The sequence below is a fragment of the Hippoglossus hippoglossus genome, chromosome 22 (assembly GCF_009819705.1).
Source record: "Hippoglossus hippoglossus isolate fHipHip1 chromosome 22, fHipHip1.pri, whole genome shotgun sequence".
Lineage (NCBI taxonomy): Eukaryota > Metazoa > Chordata > Actinopteri > Pleuronectiformes > Pleuronectidae > Hippoglossus > Hippoglossus hippoglossus.
Genome location: NC_047172.1, coordinates 16062921 through 16086864, shown reverse-complemented (window position 1 = coordinate 16086864; position 23944 = coordinate 16062921). Strand labels below are relative to the sequence as shown.

At 43.2% G+C, this 23944-nt stretch overlaps 1 protein-coding gene across 5 annotated transcripts in view; it reads left to right on the top strand.

Annotated features, from left to right (window-relative positions):
* LOC117755835 (AT-rich interactive domain-containing protein 1B-like) overlaps positions 1 to 23944 on the top strand; it is a 176086-nt gene that overhangs the window by 5421 nt on the left and 146721 nt on the right. For all 5 annotated transcript variants that reach the window (XM_034575958.1, XM_034575956.1, XM_034575957.1 and 2 more), the window contains exon 2: positions 19277 to 19477. In XM_034575958.1, the coding sequence (XP_034431849.1) occupies positions 19277 to 19477 (201 nt within the window). The remainder of the gene's footprint in view (positions 1 to 19276; positions 19478 to 23944) is intronic.

Here is a 23944-nt window from a genome sequence, read left to right as displayed (position 1 = left end):
GGACCCCGCACAGCGTTTTTCATCTTCCTTGGATGAAACACAGAGCCTGTGTAGGTAATTGGCAGGCTGGGTTATCCCTGGTCTGCATGTTGATTCCATTTAATTCTTAGTTTGAAAAATAAGAAAAAAAAAAAAAAAAAGGACACAGCTGTCCAGTTGCATCACTACACATAAGCTCATGTATTATTAGCAGGCTAATAAAATAATTGTAGTTTTTCTGCCTGGCCCCACTGTGCACTCACAACATCCCCTGGAGTCAAAGGTTGATGTGTAAATGCCCCGAGGAAAGGATTTAATTACTGCATGCAGGCGTTGATTTGGTGTCAGCTGTTTCTCAGCTTCGTCTTATCCGATCTGTCGGTGGCAGGAGGGAGCAGAAAAATCTAAACTAACAGCAATATTGAGCGAGAAAGTTCAGTGTCCTCATGGGAGAATACGACTTATCCTTTTGAATTTATTGAATTATTCATTTGTCATTTCAATTTCATTTCGTTACCTTTTTTTAGTCTATGTCAGCAGTGGTAGATTCTACCCAGATGACCGTCTGTGAAAACTATAGAGCATTCCACTGGCATTCTGGGATTTATCAGGTCTGATATTTGGTGCGATGCAGCAATAAGCTACAGATTTAACACTTTATAATTATTAGGAAGATTTTTACTTTTAGTGTGGAGACATGTATCTATTACAACAAATAACTGTAAAAATGTCACAGCAAACATTTCACTTAGTCAGTTAAACCAAATAAATGTTTATTATTATTATTTGTTTATTATGAAATCCAATAATGAAATAGTGCCAAACCTATTATCGTTGTTTTTGAAGTGCCAGCTCACTAACTGGTCATATTTCATGTAGCTTGAGCCCTAGAATAATGAGAGGCTCTCTTCAGTATTGCATCATCATGTAATTACAAATTCTACATGGACCCAATAGCTTTACATGGTAGAAAATGTGTTGCTTTAATCATTATTAATTCAAAAAATACACTTTCATTGATATTCATTTAAAAAACAATGACCATTATCTGGTGTACTTTCATTAGTTTCACGCGCTTTTCATGATAATTTCATTGAATCTACATTTGTTATTCTGTCTAAATAGGTCATGATTTGCATAAACACTCTTGCATGGAGACCTAAGTTGCTGTCTTCCCTACGTGAGCAGAGGCAGAGAAAGTGGGCATGTGGGAAAGCCGGAGATGTATAAATGTAGGTGATATTTGAAGTGAGTCACACGGAGCGCTGCTGACTCCTCAGGAATGGGTCTGGCCGAGTTGAGAGAGAGAGAGAGAGAGAGAGAGAGAGAGAGAGAGAGAGAGAGAGAGAGAGAGAGAGAGAGAGAGAGAGAGAGAGAGAGAGAGAGAGAGAGAGACGGTATCTCAGTTCAGTAATGCTGGCAAATGTCGGCACAAGGAATCCTCTCCCTCTGGATCTCACCCCACTGAGTAATGGGAGCAAAAAAAGGAAGTTTTTACAAGTTGTCGTCCCCACTCGCATATATTGGTTTTCCTCACTTTAATAGTGTGTATGTGTTGTGTATCTGGCCGTGCGCCAGAACTCATGGCAGTGGGTTCTGTGGTGGGGCCCCAAACTTCCCCCACCACTCCAAATCCGACACCCTGACCTTCACATATGCTAATTAGCCACGTGGAGCTGCTGAATGTAGGGACCTCCTCCTCTGTCCCAGCGGAGGAGGGGGGGGGGCTAGTTCTTTCTTTCTTTCTTTCCTTCTTTCTTTCTGTCCTTTCTAGGTAGATGAACAAAAGTTAACTGTATACGTATTAAACAGATGGTTCTTTCTACAAATTGTTTTCTCTTTTAAAAACAAGTTTTCCTGTTTTCTCTTTTATCCATCTCTCTGTCGTGGCTCTCAGCAGCCAGCGAAGTCTCCCAAGGGATCAGCAGTCGATTCAGAGGTATTAGACAGCCAGCGAATCCTATCGAATATTAATACAGTATAGTGAACAGATCTGAGGGCCACTACTGAAACACTGTCCCACTTTCAGTAGATGCTGCCTTTTCTTTCCTGGAATGCTCTTTGGTCATGATGCAGTAGAGGAAAATGGGAAACACGAAGGTCGGTCCCTGCTAAAAATGAGCAATTTTGTGATTGCGGCAATTAACGGCAGTTCAAAGATACAGCATGATATCCAGCCAAACTCTGCAGAGCTTTCCTCTCTCCCTGTTTCGACAGTTCAGCTACAAAAGTGAAGAGGAGAGGATAATTGGCAGATTATCATGGGAGTTTTTTATGCCTCTATGCTGGTGACAGCCGTAGCCAGAGGCATAGTGTTTTCGGGTTGCCAGTTTTTTCGTACTTGTTTTCTTATGTACTTGCATCCATCAGTCCCAATCCCGTGAAAGTGATATCTGTGGAGAACTTTCATTTTAATATCTTCAAATTTTGCACAAACGCACTTGGAATTTTGTCTTCATAAGTCAAAGGTCACGGTCCCTGTGACCTCACATGTTTATGACCATACCTCAATAATCCATACACTAATCATGACAACATTTTAGTCAAGACAAAAGTGTCTAATAGGACCAAATGATGAAGTGCAAACATTTTATATCCAAAAGGTCAGATGTCAACTTCACTGCGACATCATAATGTTCACGTGTCTTTGACCAACGCCATAACTCAGGGAGGGAGATTATGACCATTTAACTTGCAACTTGACTGGAGCTAGGAGTTAATTCTAGTATTTATTTATAAGGATTCAGAAAAACAATATTCTGCTGCACAATATTTTCTTTCCATTGCAACTTTGTATTATAATATATTATTAGAAATTCTGCTCATACCATAAGCAAAAACAAACAGTAACAAAAATATCTTATTTCAAATTAGGTAAGCGTGAACATTTTTTTATACACAAATCCACAGCAGTTTTCCTTGTCATGAAAATTCATGTCTTTACTGTCAGAATTCGCCTGAAAACGTTTCATTTGTATTAGTACAGACAATATGTGACCCAGGTGTTACGTGTCAACATAAGTACTTTTGCTCCAAAAAAGTACAGCAAAAATTTCAGTTAAATGATAAAAATTGTTCAACATAACCTTGTATTTTTAGTCCCATTCAGGACAAAAATGCAAATTACTGCTCCCATAGAAGCCTATTTGTAATCCACATAGCGAGTGTGTGTGTGTGTGTGTGTGTGTGTGTGTGTGTGTGTGTGTGTGTGTGTGTGTGTGTGTGTGTGTGTGTGGCTTGACATAGAAACTGCTACTATTCTCCTCCCATCCTCTCACCAGCCTGTGAGAAAATCATCATCATCATCATCAACATGATCATCATCATCACCATCATCATCTGTCACTTTACACATCAAAGCCTCCGCACTCCTGTCTCTGTTTCCAGACTGTACACTCCAGTCACGCGTCTGTTTGGTTTTAGTTGATCCTAATCAGCGCTGGCATGGTGGGACAATTTTCTCAGCTACTAAAAAAACAAAACAACAGCCAAATAACACCAGTAAGACGGTGAATGTCGCATTTGTGAAGCACAGAGAGACAAAAATAGAAAAACGATGGGATACCGAGTTTTTGTTAATGAGTTTTATCTCTTTCTTCGTGTTGTTTCTTTTTTTTCTGCAACTCCCACTTCCTTTTCTCCCTCTTAGTCCTTTTCTGTCACACACACAAACACACACACACTTTCCGTTGATCAGTCAAGCACATATTTCCCCAGCCAGTGTGTTTGTGAGAGCGAAGCTGGTGTGCGTCTGCTGTTGTTGATTTATAGACACGAGTCACAACAGAACACTAGTGGTCACTGCTGGCTCAATTCTACCTCATTAAGATCAATTTTATAACAGCAATTTAGGAAACAATTTGACACCACATCCTCTTCCAAACACAGAAACACAGCGATATACACACACATACACATATGCATAGTTTGACACTGGTCACTGGAGAGAGTGTGTGTGTGGGAGAAGATGTTATGTTAGCAATTTATTTTGTAATGTGTTGCACTGGGTGTGGATTGCAGATATTTATTCTTGGTATTTGTCTCATTTTCTTGCCTTACACACCTCTAATATGGACAGACTTAACGTTCGACATTCCAGCCACTCCTCTGACACAAACTGGATGAACTGGATTAGATATCGACAACACAAGTGAACTTTATTTTGGTGTTTGAATGTCTTATTTCTTTAAGATGTTAATTCCTTCCAAAAAAGATATCAATACAGTTCACAAGAGCAGATGTTTGCTGTGCACAGTTAATCTCTCTGTACAACTGAGCCTGTGTGTTTCTAAGTGCAAGCGTGCGCGTGCGTCTCCCTCACTCAATGAACATCCATAGTTACTGTTGGCTAAACATGCAAAGGTTACTGTAATGTCAGACGCCTGCCAGAGGGGAGTGTGGAATACCACATTAACATAATCCATAGACAACTGTCCCATTTACAAACATTGTCGTGCCACGCTGATCGCCACGGCGCTGCAGGAGCACATGACTGTTGGTGCCACTGCTATGCCACATGAGACCGGAGAGGAGGAATCCGCAACACAATGTGACTCCTCTGACGGGGGAAAGATGTTTCCAAGGAAAATGGCTGGTTGTCAGATTTTTTGCCGTCACTTGCCAGGACAAATTATGATGCTTGAGCCTGAAACATTCCTCCGCTGTACCTGAGGCAAAGACTGGCAGCAGACTGCCAGTTAGAAAATGTGAGACATTGTTGTCTTGTCTGACCGGCTGGGTGCGGACAACTTGGCTGTGTACTGTGAAAACGTCTTATTATTCAGTGGGCAGTACTTGACCTGGCAACAGACCCTTTTTTTTTTTTCCTACGGTGAAGGTTGAGGTAAAAGTTTGTACCAAACTGTGACTTATAACATAACGGGAAGAATATATATATATATATTTCTTTTTAAAAAATATATAAAATCCTCAATTTTGCAGGAAATGCTGTTGCTTTTATTATTTTCTTTAGTAATAAGGCTCATTTTCATTTTTTTAACGGAAATGAATACAAAGCATCCACTAGACTAATATTTAAAGCTTTCACTGTTAATTAGATGTTGTATGGTAGCTAACGTGTTGCCCTCTCCCGCTGGGCCTAGAGTCGGCGCTGACACTCGGAGTGATTGTTTTGATAATTATTATGTGTGCATAAAACAAAGAAGAGGCTCTCCCCGCGTTTAAAAAAAATACATTTTATATTTACAGCTCCTATTAAGTGCGTGAGACTGTGCTTTAAGCATAGTTGTGAGGGATACATTGTTTTCACTCGCATATAACGCGTATTTTAATTAGTCTGTCTTTTGAAATTCCCCGTGTGTGTTGTGGTTTGCGTTTTGGACACTGCCGACTCCCACAGCTCCCAGACATTTCTCAACTTCTTTTACACATTGGGCACATTCCAAACGCTAGAGTCATAAGTTGAAAACCTCTGCGAATGCACGTTTACTCCTTTGGTTGTTTAAAGCATAAACAACTCCTCCATCTTTCTCTACTGTTCTGTTCTGCCTCTTCTTCTTTTTTCCTCTCCTTCCTCAATTGTTTCCAAACCTCTTTCTTTCTTTCTGTCTTTTGGATGCTAGTTGTGGGTGACCTTGGCTGGTGACGACGGTGCCTACTCATTAAGTAGTAAAGATGAATGGTTCCATTATAGCAGGGGGAAAAAAGCGAGCTGGGCCAATTAGTGGTAATTAACAGCAAAGAGGGCGAGGCGCTCTGGAGGGCACCCTGACCCGACTCTGAAGGGGGCAGAGGGTAAGTAGGGGGCATGTGTGTATTTGGAGGATATATATAAAAGTATAATAGTGTGTGTAAATGAACCTACTGTATGTGATGTCATGCAGAGGTGTGTATTTTTGTGTGGTGGAGTTATAGTTGAGTGGTCAATGCAGAGGTGGAATATAGATGTGTGTGTGTGTGTGTACTCGGTGCATGAATATGTATAATGTGTGTACTTGTGTAGTCGGTGGTATGATTTTTTTTCACAAGTGAATGTTAGTATTACGTGTTATATAAGTGGGTGTTTTTTGTATGTATGTGTGTGTGACACTGTCCGCATTATAAGGCAAAGCTGCAGGTGTATATCTTACAGGTATTCCTGACCAATGGAATAAAAACACTGTTGACCATTTAGAGGTGATGAAGGTCAACATGTGGCAAAGCCTCTCTTTGACTTTCAGCTCCTCTTCTAATGTCACTCACTCCTCCCGCAGCTCTTCGATGTGACCAGGGAGGTTGTTATAGGCAAAGGTCTGAGAATAAAAGACCCTGAAATGCCAAGCCAATATACCGTCAGCACTAATTTTGCGACGATTTTTATTCTTAATTAGTTTTTTTTTTGTGCTGATCTGCAATATTTTAGCATCTCGACATCAAGGATAAATTCAAGGTTGTTCACCAAGAGAATCTCTCTTACTCTGTCTCTTTCTCAGCAGCTGCGCTTGAATTATTCACCCCGCCTACCTCCCGTTTTTTTTTTTATCAGTTCCTGGGTGAAATTGTCACAGCCGTGTAATCCTTCGGGTGCCACTAGCTGGAAGATTGTGAGAGGTGTGTGTGTGTGTTACAAAAGGTATTTGCGGCAGGGTGTTGAAACAGTCGGCAGCACCAAATCATGTGTCCAACATGGAAATCTTTGCAAGTCAATAAAGAAATGTTCAATATAGCAGGGGAACAAGGCTGTGTTGTCACTTTAACAGACATGTTAGAACTGGCAGTTAGTGAGAGAGAGAATATTTGTCAAGGCTGGAGATTTTTTTAAGGTATTTTGCAAAGTGCTTGCAAAGTGCTGCTTTCAGGGCTCCTGAAATTGCAATGCCTGGTAAATGGATGGTTTGAGGAGTATACAATGTATTAGAAGTCAATTGTGCATGGGAGGGCCTATTTTCCATATCGCTAGCCGAACAAGTGTGCGTGTGCGTGTGTGTGTGTGTGCTGTTGCATCTCTGCCTTTGTTGCGAATATATACACACAATACACACACTTGCACACAGATTCAGATTGTACATGCTTCCGCTCCATCTATTCCCCTGTTGCTTCAGACTGTGTCTCTCGGCTCCGTCTTGCGCAGGTTTATCTGTATGGTAGGGTTGCATGAGGTGTGTGTGTGCGGGGGGGGGGGGGGGGGGGGGATACACTGAGAGGGTTGCGGCGTACATCAGAAACCATTATCCATAATGGCCTCTCTCCCCACACCCAACATATCCATTCCTTTTCCCTCTTGTGACATTTATTTTATGACAGCTTACATATCAAATATTTAAATAAACAGAATCCGGGGCTTTGGCTGAAGTTTGCCTGGGGAGTGGATGGTGGGGGGGACTTGCAGGGGAGTGAGGAAGGGGATGGATGATGACATTCATTTCCGAAACAAGGAGAGAAAAAAGAGAAGAGGAGAGGAAGGGGGAGAAAAAAAATGCTTCGCTTGGCTCCAATCAAAGCGGGCGGAGGAGGGCGGCATGTTTTTTCCCCGCTTACCCCTGGCAGCAGTGGTGACAGACGGCTGTGCATGCTCTCGTATGTACGAGCGCGAGTGTTTACGTGCGTGCGCGCATTGTCGCAGGGCTCATCCGTCAGTTTGCAGGGGACGCAGGAGGACGTGGGAGAAGGCCCTTGTGGCTCATAAAAAGGGGTCTGCCGTACTGAAGCAATATCAATTGTGTAGCAACCGTCAATGAGATCAGAGCACGACACAAAGTAACAAAAGATAGTTAGTCTAACGCAGGTAGAAAAAAGGAAGGACAGAAGGAGGGAAATGAAGGTGAGGGCGAGAAAGATTTATCTCTTGTTCCTCAGGAGAGGAAGATGGAGATGAGGCGGGCTAAAAGTGTGAAGGGGAGAGGGAGAGAATGAAGGGGAGAAAGAGAAAGGTGTGTGTGTGTGTGTGTGTGTGTGTGTGTGTGTGTGTGTGTGTGTGTGTGTGTGTGTGTGTGTGTGTGTGTATAGAGTGTATGTGGAGAGACAGAGTGGTCCTGGGGTGCGGGCGGCCAGTCATGGGCTGGCTGGCGTCGGTGGGAGGCCCATTACTGTCAGGCTAATCTTAAAATAATTAATTGCGAAGTCGACGCTTTTTAAAGAGTATTGTAATTGAATCCTAAATTAGGCTTGGGAAAGGGGACGCGTCCTGCTTTGCTGCAAGTCTGTTCCCATTCTCTAGGCAAATACACACACACACACACACACACACACACACACACACACACACACACACATACATCAGTGGGTCGTGCGCACAAGCGGGCAGAGGGAAAAAAAAGACAACAGGCGAAGGAAATGCTAATGAAATGCATATTTGGGGAGAAAGGGGCCATCTATAATTTAGCTGTGCTCTTTGAATGTGAATGATGTGTATGCAAGCGCTGTGATTTATTTTTGTTGTGCAGAGGGATAATTCTGTCAGAGTAGGCTTTTATTCTTGTAAACAAATGTGGGGAAAAGAGCAGAATAAAAGTGGAGTAATAAAGTAAACAGAATGGTTTGAATATATTTAGCTGCTGGCATGAATAATTTGTATAGGGGACGGAGGGGTTTGATGAAAGAGAAGTGACAGATAGGAGAGCCGTGATACTGCCTGATGAAATTTAGGGTTGGCCTCCAAATCTTCTTTTTTTTTTCTCAATGATTAGTGCTGAGGTGGTCCTCCTTTCCCACACCCGCATTAGTAGCCCTCGCAAACGTGTGCACTCACCCAACATGCACCTTAACAACCCCTCAAACCAAAGGCCTTATTTTGTAGTAGCCTCCGAGGCTCTGTTTAAATATGAGGAGCTCAATATGCTTTCACTTACACACACCGCTTGCCCACATGGCTGCTCCCAGATGACCCCTGCAAAACTATAGGCTATAGAACTTTCTGGATCAAAGCTCCGGGAAAAAAAGGTCTGCCCTCCATAAACGTCGGCCCTGCTTCATAACTCTGGCAGGAGCCCAGGAAGAAAGATGGCATGGGTTGCGGGATCAGGAAGACAGATATGCAAGGCTATAATAGAAAGTAAGCAGTCAACAGATGCCTTTTTTAGAGGCTTAAAAGTACAGAAAGTGGGGTAACGTGCAAGATCGTTTTGTCCTTTACTCCAAGAAGCCTTTATTGTAGTTTAGATTACTGTAGGTTTGGTATATTTGCATTTTTATTTATTATATTTTTAGATTGGTTGGCGTTACAGTAACGAGTTATAAAGAAACTATACAAGATGTAAAACTTTAAGAACAAAACAACTAAATATAAAAGAATGTATGTATAATATTTAGTATTTGTACTTGTGATAATGGCCTCTGGACATCAAAAGTATTTGATTTGTTTGATCTACTCAGTTTTTGCTTCACCTCCTAAACACAGAGATTAAAGTAAACAAGTAGTATTCTCTGCACATGCAATGCCTCAATCTCACCTCCACAAACAATCAGAAACCAGTCGAACCACTCCGCCAAACATGTTGGCCTGCGCTGCTGCTCGCTGTGATGCACCAGGCTGTGTGTTTCAGGTTCAGCTTTATAGTCATCTGTATTAAAATCCTTGTCAGAATTGAAATACAATGAAATTCTTTAGCCCTGGCACAATAATCTGGCTGCATCTGTATGACAAATCAAACGTTCCTCATGCTGTTTTCCAAATGTTTGAAACCTATTCAACTCCTATTTGGCCCAGATCTGACAGCTATAAACTTGGCTCAGAACATCCCATTTTCTCCTGGCTGACTGGGATGAATAACAGCAGAGAGGCCAATATTGTGGTCTAGCTGAGCACGGCTGACTCCTCTGTCTCTGTGATCCCTCTATCAATAAGGAACACAGGCCTGTCAGAAGGCCTGCCAACTGTCTGGCTGTCCACGCAGCCTGCTCTCTACACAACATCTGGACACAGATGGTACACAATGATCACACACGCTTCCACACACACACACACACACACACACACACACACACACACACACACACACACACACACACACACACACACACACACACACACACACACACACATTAACAAAAACGTATACACATGTTTCACTGATATTGGCAGACATTCACAGACAAGCTGTGCATTTATAGTTGCTTCATACAATGGTATGTGTGCGTACATTCATATCCATGCATGTGCACAAGTATCGTTAACTTATATTGTTTTTACAATAATTTTGACTTGCTTTAGTATGTAAAACATTCTCTGGTTCACGTTGCCAAATGTGTGAAAAGATACAAAAGACACACACACACACACACACACACACACACACACACACACACACACAAATCAGTATATTTACAACTATAAAGACACAGATTGTATGTGAATGCCTGCCAATATCACTGGAATGTGAGTTTTTTTTATATGTACGCATGTCTTGTCTGTGTGTGTGTGTGTGTGTGTGTGTGTGTGCGCGCGCGTTTACTCATATTGTTTTCCAAAATCATTTAACGAGAAACTGTAAAGTGTAAAACATACACTGCTCTGCACGCACAGAGCCAGGGTGAATACATACAATATACACACACACACACACACACACACACACACGCGCGCACACACACATTCTTTCACAGATTTTGACACATGGTGAAATCTGTGTGTTGCAGCCAAAGGATCTGCCGCCTCTCCAGGGAAATATGTGCATTCCTTTAATATGTCTGGCCTTTAATAAAAACCTGAACATAAAAGGTCGGTCAAGGTTCAGTGTGTAAAACAACTCATGATCATGGCACTTATTCTGGCCACATTGTGACTTTTTCCCGTATAGATTTTGTCGGCTACTAAATGCTGAATCTAATCACTGTAAAATTTAGCTGCTTATCAATTTTATTTTGCAAAAAACAAATTAGCTAATGAAAACTCAAAAAAGGAAAAGAAAATAATTACAAAGAGATAGGTACCGTGCAGAGAATGTATATGGACAGACAGTTTCAATGTGATTGTATCCAAATCTAATTACGGCCCATTAATTGCAAATATCAATCAATTTCCTCAGTCATATGTTATTCATATAGTCTGACACCCCCGCTTCACCTTAAACATAGCTGCCCCGGGGCTTGGCAATAATAAGAGTGAATGGTGGAGTTCAGTGTGAGTCAGGGGTGTGAATGTGCAGTCAGACCATGCATCAGGGCTCCCACAAGCCTGGAGCCTCTCATTGATCGAACCCAGCTCCCCCACCTCAAGTTCCCGTCCAGCCTCGGTAGTGATTGATTCCCAGTCAGGGCCCAGGAGATGAAGAGGCCTGGCCCGGGCTCACAGAGCCTAGGGCCTCACAGAGGGTGACCTGCAGGGGCCGCGGGAGGAGAGAAACCCATTTCCAGGGCCCTTAACCCAGGTCGAGGAAAACCGTTTCTGGGGAAGCCTTCACAGCAAGGCGGAAGAGTGGAGGCTCACATGCATTACAGGGTAACATTGAGGCCACGTCTGCTGCTGGTATTGTGGCAGTGACTGGTACCTGGAGGTGTAGAAGAAAAAGAAGGTGCATGTCAGTTTGAGTGTATGTATGCAGGAGGTTAAGAGATATTGGTGAGGTGTGAGTTTGGAGGGAAAGAACAGTACCATAACATGTGCTATTACACAATCTGTCACAGCCACACACACGCACACACACACAAACACACACACACACTTGAAAGCTGGAATAAATTTCCTGGCTCCAGTGACAATATTCGCGCCTCCAACCAGCTGTGTTCGCTTCCGCACTGAACATCAACAGGCCCCCACTCTCTCTCTCTCTCTCTCTCTCTCTCTCTCTCTCTCTCTCTCTCTCTCTCTCTCTCTCTCTCTCTCTCCTGTCACTTCACGATGGTCGAGCTGAGGGGATAAAAAAAATTATATGAAAATCAATTTTTTTTCTAATTAACTTTGTAAATTTCCCGCTGAGCTATCAGACGTGCGGGCCTCTTGTGTCGTGCCGAGTCCGATAATGAAATCAATTTGGTTCAAATTGTTTCAGGTGACTTCTAATGAGTATCTAATATCCGCCTGAGGAAGGAAGGTCAGGATATCTGTTTGTTATTTGTTTTTTTTTATTTTTTATTTTTATTTATTTATTTTAAGTGATGGATCACCCACAGGAGAAATATGGATGATTCCACCCTGGAGGACTGGGCAGTGCTCCAAAACAAGCAGCATGAATGTAAATCCTTGTTTTTTAGTGGGGAGCCTCTTTAACTGCACCACGGGTGTGACCTAGTTTGACAACTTTCTTTTTATAGACACAGTGCATTTGCTTTTTATTAATTACCTAAAAGACTTTGTTTTCAAGGTGGAAAGGTGGAAAAGAGCTTAATAACAGGGAGTGGGACTTATTTAGGACTTACTTTAGATGAGGCTTTCAAAATCCTAATTTACTCTCCTCCCTCTCCTTCAATGGGCAGCCTCCCAGCCAGAGGAGCTTGTTAAGCTTTGCCTTACAGGGAAGACTAATGGATGGCAGAGAAAGCCCCCTTAGGACCCTTTAACATCGTTTCTGTTGGTCTGCTCGCTTAGTATTCACTTATGTATTTTCACCCTACTCTGAGCACAATATCATGAATAACCATTGCTAATTCATAAACACACTTGGTGATACGGGACCTCGTTCATAATTATCCAGGCTGTAGAAACGCAGTTCCTCTCCAATACCATTCCATTAGCAAAGGTGGTGATTTCCTTGAATAAAAGGGGGGGAATCGAGCCTGCATATTTAATATGAGCATTTTGGCTTTGCTCCGGGAGACGTGGGAAGCAAAAAGGGCAGCGCGTTTACTCAAATAGCCTGTTCTCGCTCTTTGGGGCAGATGGAGTTATTGTCATTTTCCTCCCCCGTTTTTTCTCTCTCTCTCTCTCTCATTTGGTTGTGTAACAGCATCTCTACATGGGGTTCTGCGGGCTGGGGAAGTTTGAGAGGGAGCGCATTCCTCTCGTTCCACCACGGCCCTTAGAAGAAATGGGCTAGTTCAGCGTCTCTCCTCTGTTCCAGGGTCACGACAGGCAGGAAGCGCACATGGACGGAGAGACAAGAAAAGACTGGGAATTTAGCGAGGCTCGCACTCCTCCACATCAGTTACGGCTATTTCCTGAAAGCATTTACATTTTTTGAAGGGGAGACGCTGCTGGTTTGTAGCAGTTTGTCATATATATGGTTTAAAGACACATGCTCAGGGCTTGTAACAGTCAGCATGTTAGAGGCAAAGGAAGAATTTAGATCTTTGACCAAACTTGAAAAACACAACAAAATGTCCCCTGGAAGTGTTTAGTCCCAGTGTGTGTTTATATTTGTTGGTCCGTTCATCCCTCTTACTTCTTATCCAGTGGAAATCAAAATAAATTCATTCCTCTTCAGAAAACTGCACCTTAGCAGGAGATTTTCCTGGCAAATTTGCAGCCTCTGTTCTTCCACACGTTTCCTCTACTGTTTGCAGACAATTGCATTTTATTTGTTTTCATTCTCTAATGGCGTGTCGCCGGCATGTCAGGCACATCTCGTTTTGTCATTGAGGTTTTTTTTTTCTCTCTCTCCGCTGCTTCTTTTGCTCTGTCTCGGAGAAGGAAAAGGGCTCCGGCGAACCCGCGACCCCAATCTCACTCGAGACAGATGAAGCAGCCTCTCTCCTCCTTCTCCTCTCCCTCCTCTCTTCCCTCCACTCCTCTGCTCTCCTCTTCCCATCCCCCCACCTCCATCTTCTCTTAGCGCCGGCCGTGACGAACCGAACGCCCGGCAACTTTTCCTGATACACACGGGAGGGGGTTGGATGGGAGAGGGTGGGTGTGCGTTTCCTAGCACCATGATGTTTGTATGTGTGTTTGTGCGTGGTGTAAATATTGGTGTTAAACGCAGAGGGCACGCCGATCAACAGCTCCAAGGACAACGCCGGAGAGAGACCAATTATGTGCATTGCGCCAAGCACAAAAGCACGGTAGTCGGCCGCATAACAACAGCCTGTTATCTGGCTTCTCTGTGTTTCCCTTTCTTTCTCAACTCGCGACGTTATTGCCAAACGTATACTGCGCTCGTTTATACCCCCCCCCCCCCCCCTTTCATCCCCTCTATGGCTGTCACTGCCTGCACGGCTCTCTCTCTCCCCTCAGATGATTGTTCATAGGTAGCCAGCCTTCATGCCTAGCTGCCCGTGCCATCCAGGCATACAGGGCTGACGAAAGGCAGTTTGGCTCTACCCAGCTCCCCGTGGACCAGTGGCAGTCTTGGCGCTGTCATTCGTCACGAGCCTCTTTACTAACAAGGCGTGCGCACAGAGATGCAGGACGAGATTGTGTTTCAGGACATAATTCACTGAATTTAGTCCTCTTAGCGATGCAGCAGTCACAAGGGAGCACCAGCATGCACACAGCTCAGAGTCTTCACTACACACTTACACAACAAGTTCCGCTTTTAGGATAAATTCATAAAAAAGAAGAAGGTCTATCCACGCTAACTTGTGTTTCATTGTCAGTATTTAGTATTTATGAACTTGCTTTAATACAGGCAGTGAAATGAAATGATGGACCGATAAGAAAAAGGGATCTATTCCTCTTGGAGGCCGGGCAAGGAGGAGTTAACAGCGCGCGACTCCTCTCCTCTCCTCTCCGCTTGATGACATCAGTATTGTCTCTGCATCCATGAAATTAATTTTTCTAATCTTAGTCAGCAGGAGCGGGGGAATTTGCACACATTAATATGGAACTCGATCTGTACTCGCCCACAGCTGCAGTCTCTCTTCTTCTCCTCTTTCTCCCTCTCCTCCTCTCCCTTCTTCTCCTTTCACCCTCTATTTTTTTCCTGCGTAAAACTGTAGGCCCAAATGCACAGGGTTTCAAGCCTGAAATGTAGAGCTTTGTTCTGGAGGCCCAGTCATCGGCGGGCCCCGCAGTGTAATAGGAACTGGAGAGCGCTCTGCTGCATGGTATAAATAAATAACATAAAAGACGAGGCTGATAGTCCCAGCAGACCAGCCGGCTCTGGCTGCAGCATGTTGATTCTCCAGAGACAGACGTGGCACAGAGGATAAAGAGGATCCGTTGACAATAATTATCCTTATTTGTTTCTCCTCACAAATACACACAGGCTAAAATGGTTTCATTACACAGGAATAAAAGGCGGGATTCTGCACTCGTCCATCCGAGAAAATGAGAAGATAATCAATACCAAAAAAAGCATCTTGGGCCTAATTTTTATACACAATCGGGTTTGATACATCTTTTTAAAAGTGATAGTCAGGAGTGTTTTTTGCACGGCAGTAATTTACACCATGTTAGTGCTAAATAGGTCTTTACAAGTAATAGCTGAGAAATAGGAATCCTGTTCTTTTTGCACATCACACTGAAGACTCAGGAGTATCCAAGCAGTTAAATACATAGATGTGTAGAGCACCAGTCTAAACTGTTACCTATTAGGGAAGTTAAATGACCAGGGATCATAATAGTTCACTAAATTGCTCTTTCGTTGTCTAAACTATTTCTGAAGTAGCCACTGCTCAATAAAGCAGCCCATAAAGAACATAAGAGGGAACATCTTCTATTTCAGTGTTGGTTGTATGAAGACCAACATGCTGTTTACGTCAGAAAAAGCTGACTTATTTATGAGATTGTAGATTGACCTCACTGTATTATTGCTACACCTGCTAAGTGTGTGCGTGCGTGCGTGCGTGTGTGTGTGCAGATTGTAAATAACTGAAATGAAGGAGTGATGCAGACAGGGGATGATTTGGTCATCTAGTGTGAAGGACATGGGTAGCAATAGCCAGAGGGACAACGTGTGTGTGCGTGTGTGTATGCGCATCCTAGCCCTGCTACAACACGTTCATTCACCACGGCTGATAAATCAGAATATTTTCCCAAATAATTCCCCACATTCAAAATGAAATTGGAATAATAACCATTTACCAATATTGTTTTATGTTTGTTTGATCCCAGTGTGTGTCTCATAATCCACATATCCCGGCCCTTTTGTGTCGAGCATTTTGTCTCTTTCTGATTAACAACTTAGCACATTAAAGCGAGAAGGAGTAAAATTATTTTCGCAACATAAAAATGCCGTCGATGGAGCTCAGAAAAGCAATTTAGCAGGTTTCACCCCACAGTAATTTCACCCATGTTCTGTTTTAATGGCTTTGTTTTGCAAAAAAAGGGAGAGAGAGAGTCGGAACATTGTAGAGGAGTTCATAAATTGAATTTTAAATTTAGCAGTTGAATTACTATTGTCTCCCATGCCTCCTCCCCCACCTCCATTGAACGGCATGCCCAGATGAACAAAAGTGAAAAACGCATTTGAAGAAAATAAAAAACAATTTCTTTGTATAGCCTCTAGTTTTTTTTTCTATTTTTTCTGCTGTCCCTCCTGGCAAAAAACACGATTCACTTTGTGTCATATTCATAATTTTTTTTCTAAGTACAGCCTTTTCTCTGAGGGTAGGAAAAAAAATAATGTTTCAATTTGTCAAGAATTATTGTCGTTTTTTTTTTGTGCTTAGTGGTGTGAGGGGAATGGTGGGCAGATCTCGAGGAAAAGGCTGCAGTGGGCTGAAATCTCATTTAGTGGAACTTGTCATGAGAGCAGATATGAGGCTCCATTTGGGGTGGCAGAGAATTGTCATTTTTTTGCCTCCGTGGATAGGTGTGGATAATGCCATGTGTGGAAGACGGACCAACGTGTCAGATAGCTCTATATCATTTTATTGCAGCTGCTTTATTTAAGAATCCCTCACAAGTGTGTGAGTGACAGAGCGGGAGAGAGACGTTGCTAACAAACGTTTCTGTGCATGTGTGTGCGTGCATGTGTGTGTCTGTTTAATCGAGCATCCTCTCCTCCGCTCCCAAAACTCTGAAGTTGTTTTCCGTGTCCAGTGCCTCTCTAAGTGCAGCAGTTAACGTGCTTTTCAGGCGTGCATGTGAGAGGATTTACTTGTGTTGCACTCAGCATTTTTTGGCAAACGCAGGACCTCTTGAGATGGATTGCTGAACTTGATGTAGAGTTAGGGAGGGGGGTGTGTGTGTGTGTGTGTGTTTCTGTCCCATATCACAGGTGGCACAGTGCCCTGGATTTTCAGACCTGGAGAGTGACGTCCTCTCACTGCATAGGGACCTGTGTGTGTCTGTGTGTAAAAACATTTAGGCAGGTCATCTGCTTCCCTGCATCAAAACACCATTAACCTTACATTTGAAACATATGACCGGTGCCAGTTTTAGCACATCCAAAGCACCTTAAAACAAATTCCTCCTTTGGTGTTCACTTAGTTTAACTCTGTTTATTGCTTCGTTACAATTTACTGTACTTAAGGGCTAAATCTGGTTTAGCTGCTGTATCGTGAATGAAGTTATTAGTCGCTCTCCGGTTCAGCCCGGCTCTGCATCTTCTCACTGAGGTTTAAGGAGCAGAGACAAATACTGTGATGATTCAAGGTTTTCTGCTCCCAAATTTAAAAAAATAATAATTTTACCTCTTGAACCTTAATTTCATCAATAAATATTTAAAAAATACAAACTCAAAATCAAAAATGGGGGTATATGCAATGGGGGTATATGCAAAATGACTCATAACTTTGAATATTCCCTGAGGTGCTTTACTTGATTGCTGGCAAACATTTTGTCAGATGAGGTCAATTTCTTCCAGTGGTTAAATATTTCATTTTACTCATATTACCATGCTGGTATTACTCAGTGACTCCAGCCTCTGCAGCGTGGGGAATGATCTAGTTATTAGCAGCTTCATACATGAATGGCAAAGTAAAGAGGAGAGTACATGAGCAGGACAGGCATTATAACACAAAAATAAATGTCAGAAAGGTTTTTTTCCCCCCTCTTCCTCAGGTATAGACTCTTGAAATCCTGTGATGTTACCCTTTGCAGTGTGACCCCCTCTCCTCACCAAACGCACGCTGACACACTCCTCCACACTGCGAAATAACTTTTGGACACCCAAGAGCACTCATTCGTCTCTCTCTGGCTTTCTTTCTCCATCTCTCTCACTACCCAAACAGACTTTTTTCTCTCTCCCTCTCGCTCTCCGTCGCTCCCCTCCACGCTCTGTGAATTAGTCCAAACTACTCCACGCGCATGCCTCAGTAGACAAAACCACTTTAAAACTAGAGCACCGTAACCGTCTGCACGTAACCTGCTGAATAAAGTGCTCCCATCCCCTGACATGTCTTCTCGATATTAGCCCGGCAATATGAGGCAGCAGCAATTTCTCCTCTCCACTAGACGAGGTGATATTGAGTTGGGGAGAAGAAAGGGAACTGAGGAGGGAGCTGGTGGTGGTGGTGATAGAGAAGGAAGGAGGGGAGGTGGGGCAGGAGGGGAGGTTAGTTGGAGATGAGAGAGGAGAAGTGAGTGTGTGTGTGTGAGTGTGAGTGTGCGTGCGTGTGTGTGTAAGAAACAGTAGGAGCAAAATGTCATAAATCACACATGATCCTACACGGCGGAGACAAAAGGGAGGAAGCATGAGAGGGGAAAGGGAAGATAGAAGAACTCCACATTATCTACCCGGCAGACAGACAAACACGCCGCTACGGGTGACGGATTAGCATTAGCCCGACGCGCTGTACCGGAGTTTCGCAATGGCTGAGGACCCCAGACAACCCCTAAAAAGTCTCAGAAATACTTACAACGGAATAAATCGCCCTTGACAACTTCCCTTTCTGTTTTTTTTGTGTTCCTATAAGAAGCTATATATACTGTAGCTCCAAAGGTGTGGCATGGAGAGCAGGTACCTTGAATGCTCTGAAACCCCTTTGGGGGATTCAAACCCATAAAGTTTGAAATGCAATTCTTGGATTCTGGCCAAACTCTCGAAATGTACCTGTTTCCTAATTTGAACTAACAAGAGCTATTAACTCATTGTAAAAATTAAGATTTCTGCCTGTTGAAGGGAGTGCTCTACAGTGAATATTGGCAGTGGGACTGTGGTTGTGGGAACAAGGCCATAGCATTTTTATTGCTATTGCTTCCTATCATTTTAAACAACATTTACAACTCTTTTAAAACCCTTCCAGACATTTAAACAAAGATACAAGCTTCAGGTTTTAATTAAATCATTTTGCTTTGGCCCTCCGCCAGTAAACTTTACATCTTTGCTTCTACTTGATTCCATTTGTTGTTAGTTTATGACCTGTATATAGTAATTTAAGGCTTCCACTGACTGTGCAGCTCTAAAATAAATCAATGGTGGCTGTGGTTTGGAGTGTGTGCATTGAGTGGACTTCTGTCTGGGCTTCCAACTTGGCAGACGGTGGATGAAATCGCTCGAACGCCTCTAACATGATCACAAAGCACCGTCATGAATGAGTGTGAAATATTGTCCAAGAGAGAAGATCGGATGACACATCATTTATCCCTCTTTTTCCTCCACAGGTGTCCTCCATGGACTTCATGGCTATGAAGCGATCGCAGCTGTACGGCATGGCCAACAATCCTTACTCCACTCCACAGCAGCCAGGGGGCGGACCTTACCCCCCTAGCCAGCCGTACACGTCACCTCCTCCGCACCGATATCCGATGGGCATGCAGGGGAGGGGTCAGATGATGGGTGGCATGCAGTACCCTCAACAGCAGGTATGTCAACAAACCCAAAACACTGCAGCCGCAACTGCGCGTCTCACTGTGGCTTGTGAGGGAGTGAGTCAGCCCCCCTCGCCAGATAGTGTGGCTGGTGTTATAAGCGATATTGCGGTGGGACGTTCGCTTCTCGTCGTGAACATCCTCCAGCGATTTTACCCCGAAGGCTTGACATGTTCAATTTGAGACGCAGCCTAACGTACGAGGCAGCACATCTCACACCCTGGCATGTGGTGCTGTCACTCCTCTTCATCACTCACTTCCCCTCCGAGAGATGAGTTTGATGCTGTGTGTGTGAGGTTGTTCATATCTCCATGCTTGGTGGTGGAGTGTTTGTATCCTTTATTATTATTTTTGTGTGCGAGTGTTTGTGTGTTTGATTTTGTTGTATGCATGTGATTTTAATTGTGTATGTCTGTGTAGGGGAATGCTCACTGTGTAGTAAACATAGACCAATGTCACAGTCTCTGTGCAACACAAAAGGCCTGTGTTAGAGACAATAGTGCTTCTGTCTGCCTTATTGAGTCCTAAGTGAATGCTATTTGGACTGGAAGTGTTTGTGTGTGTGTTAGAGAGAAAAGTATGCTGTGTATTACTCTGTGTGTACTGTACACTGTATGTGTTTTTGTGTCTAATCTTTTTGTCTCACATTTTCTGCACATTTTCCTGCGCATGTGGAAGACAATTTAGCTCCATGGCTGTAGTTTGTAGTGAAACTGTTGCACGGAGCGCCATGGTAAGAGAAGCAGGGGGCTGGGGGGAAGCACAGTGTCCCCTGCTGTCACAGGCTGCCTGCTATATTTAGTCAGCCTGGGTCTGTTGGTCTGTACTGGTACACCTCTCATGGTTGCAAGCAAGCTTCCACGGAGAGAGAAAGTGTGACAGAGAGAGAAAAATGGAAAGAGAAGGAGGGAAACACAGATGGACTGACAGACTGACTTTCTGCATTGTCTGAAAATATTGTACAAATAGTCGTACATGCACTAGCAAAGAAAACTGATGTGTAATCAGTGTTTCTGCTATAATCGTACAGGCCTGGCAAGAGGCCAGTAAATGCTAATGTAACAAACTTTTTCTCTCACTAGTTACACTGTGATCTAAGAGGGAGGCCTCATGTCAGACTTTATTACTAAGGCTTCAGGTCTAAACCTCCTCTGACGCATTTTGATGATGTCAACACACTCCAAAATAAGCATCATTGAGCCTGCTCAGGGCTTTAGCAAGTGAAAATACACACAGTTGGGAGCAAGCAGGGGTGTATACAGTATTTGCAGACGTGCTGTGCACAGACACTAATGCAGCACATAATGACGTACAGTCACTCTCACACACAAAAATGCATCCCTGGTACTGTTCAGTGATGAAATCCTCGGACGTATTACATAGGGGATGCAGAGCGTCAGCATAGCAATCACAGCGTAGCACTATGGAACGTAATTAGTTCAAATAGAATTAGTTGTTCACTCTGGCTATAGCCATGGGAACTGCGCTTCTAAAGTTTCTAATTATCTGGCTCTGGCTTTAAAAGCAGCACCACCGCAGTGCCTATCTGCAGCCGGTGAAATCTAGCTCACAGTAATGAGTTTGGAGGAGGAGGTTTAATTCCACACTCTCAGATGAGCATAATGAGCCTCACCTACAGAAAAGCGGTCATGGGTCTGATCAGGGAGGGAGGAGCGGGCTAAAAAAAAATCAATGCTCCAGATGTGTACTGCAAAATATAGCGTGCATCGAGTCGTAAAGTGACTGTTAATTACATATCAAAAGATGCACCAGGCGCAATTAAGATGGACATGATTTCAGCTGCGTTGAAAGGTGGAGGAATCAGACGCCCCACCCTCTTACGTAACCTCAAACGTCGCGAAAAAACTGTCCCAGGATCAGCTGCGGGGGACAATCCCACCAACAAGAGGGAATTGTGGGTTATGTTAAGACGCGGCACGCACAATCCCCCGTGATGCATCGTGCTTCAGGGCTGCGACCTCAGCTTGTCACAGCCTAGCATGCTGGGATGTTGCCAGGCAACGTGACGTCAACAAAGATGTGCGTGTACGTCTATCTCTGTGATTTCCCTGGACTGAGCGACTGTGTGTGTGTGTGTGTGTGTGTGTGTGTGTGTGTGTGTGTGTGTGTGTGTGTGTGTGTGTGTGTGTGTGTGTGTGTGTGTGTGTTTTAGCAGAGGAACAAAAGCTCCTCTTTGACTGCCTTTCATTATTATGATTAAATCCTGCTAAAATTAAGCCCCACTCCTATTAAATACGGACTCTGCAGCAATACATACATTTCATGCTGTGATGGTATTGGATACGTGAGGGGGCTCACCTTCGTCCTAGTACGTAAGACTCCCAACGCAGCGTCAGAATTCATTTTTGTAACAGCTTCATATATATGATGGATGCACTTAGAACCACTGTTATTACACATTTTAATGCACCACTCTGGTTAAAGATTCCCTGAGAAGGTCTTTGGATTATCAAGAGTAAGAAGGACACTGCCATCATATGATGCTTTGAGATCCACAAACACAAGTCTGCTTAACTGCATTGTATTGATATGGAGATGATGGATATCTAAAAAAAAATGTTGATTGGTAAGATATTACGACGGATGGAAAAACAAATCAGAGATCTGGAAAATAAAGTCATAATATTTTAAGAATAAAGTCATAGAATCACAAAAATAAAGTTGTAATTTTAGACTGAATGTAATTTTTGAGGGTGATTAACAGAAGATGTCTGAATATCAGAAGTCACCTGCATTGAAACGAAGAATGAAGAGCATCTTTCTTATTAATTTTCTCTGCTAAGGAGGATATGTTTTGATGGATTTCCAAAGGAAGGATACAGTATGGGTCAGGGGAGAATCCATTAAAGTTTGGTGTGGACCCGGGTCAGGGGGCTGTTCCAGGAATTATTATTATTTTTATTTTTATATAACATTGTGAGATAGGGCATTTTTTTATGTTTTCACAAATTTTCTGGGGAATAATTCATGGATCTAGATGGAAAAAAAATTAGGCATATTCAAAGGACCGATATCTAGGAGTATGTGAAATTTGATGCAGTTTGATTGAATTTAAGGGGACTCTTTGGCCTTGGCGGAGGTATGCATATTATTTTCTTTATCTCTCTATTTCCTCTGAAAATCTAGATTTCTTTCCTCCAATACGGCACTAATACTCTGTTGGAGGACATGTCTAATGATAGTTTGAGATAGCTGTATACAATTGTAAGTAGGACATGTATCTACAAATTCCAGAAATCTGTTTGAATGCAGCTCACATATCTCAAGAATCATTCACCTTATTGGCTCTGCTCTTGGCATATGGACCCAAGGAAGTGCAGTGTTGAATTTGTTGCAATTTGGACAAACAATACTTTCAATAATAATAATAAAGTTTGAATAAACAACAGGCGACCAGCACTCTGCTGCAGCTCGGACTCATCGGGTTCTGTGTACTGAGTCAAGCTTCACTGAACTTTGAATAAACAGGTGAACAGCTCTTCCAAACAGGCATGTTTAGAATGGGAACTGTACTTGTAGTATTTAATCACCCAAACAGGATTATTTATCACTTTTTAAATTGTTGTGACTTGTGTACACTCACATGTCATCAACTCAGCGGATATATTATCATTTATATAGTTTTCATTTCATACAATTCCTGTTTACACTGTCACTGAGCTGTTACCTTATTCCTGTTCACGGTGGATTGGTATTTGGTGAACATGGAAACATACTCACAGCATCTGTAACCCAGCAGCAATGGCTGACCCTCGAGTCCGGGTTGAGTCATCGTTTCTGGGCAAGCGTGTTTACCTGTTCAGGCCCTCGAGCATAATGTCTGGAGCCACATATATGCTTGTGCAGACATTTTCCAGTTTACCTGTGCACAAGCGGCTGATGTGATCGTACAGGCACTCTCACACATGCTCTGACACATTCTTAACCCCGCAGTTCAGCACCAATTAAGTATTCTGCTCATGGCCTCCTTTCCTTAATCCAGTCATAGGAGGCAAGCACAGACAGCGATCTCACTGTTGATGTCTCGCAGAGAGAGAGAAAAAAAGCCTCTCCTATTAGCCTCAAGAAAATAAGCCCAGCAAGTGCATTAGGTGTAGTTAGCGTCACGCTGCATCTGCGTGCGAGCGTGTGAGAGACAGTTTGGATGTGTCAGACAGAAGTGAGAGACACAGTGTACGTTTGAAAGAGTGTAACCGACGACGTGTATGGGAGGAGTGAAGGGAGCCAGAACAAATATATCAGCAGAAGAAAAAAAAAAGAGGAGGAAGAAGAGGAAGTAGAAGGAAGGAGGAGGCTGGTGTCTCGGGGATGACAGGCCACACGAGAGAAGTGTCTGTTTGGGAAGTGGAATGAAGTTGAAAGCAAAAAAGAAAAAATAGGAAAAACCAGCGCCGCCAATTCTGAGCGTAATTTCCTGTGATGTCAAAGTTGGCAGACAGA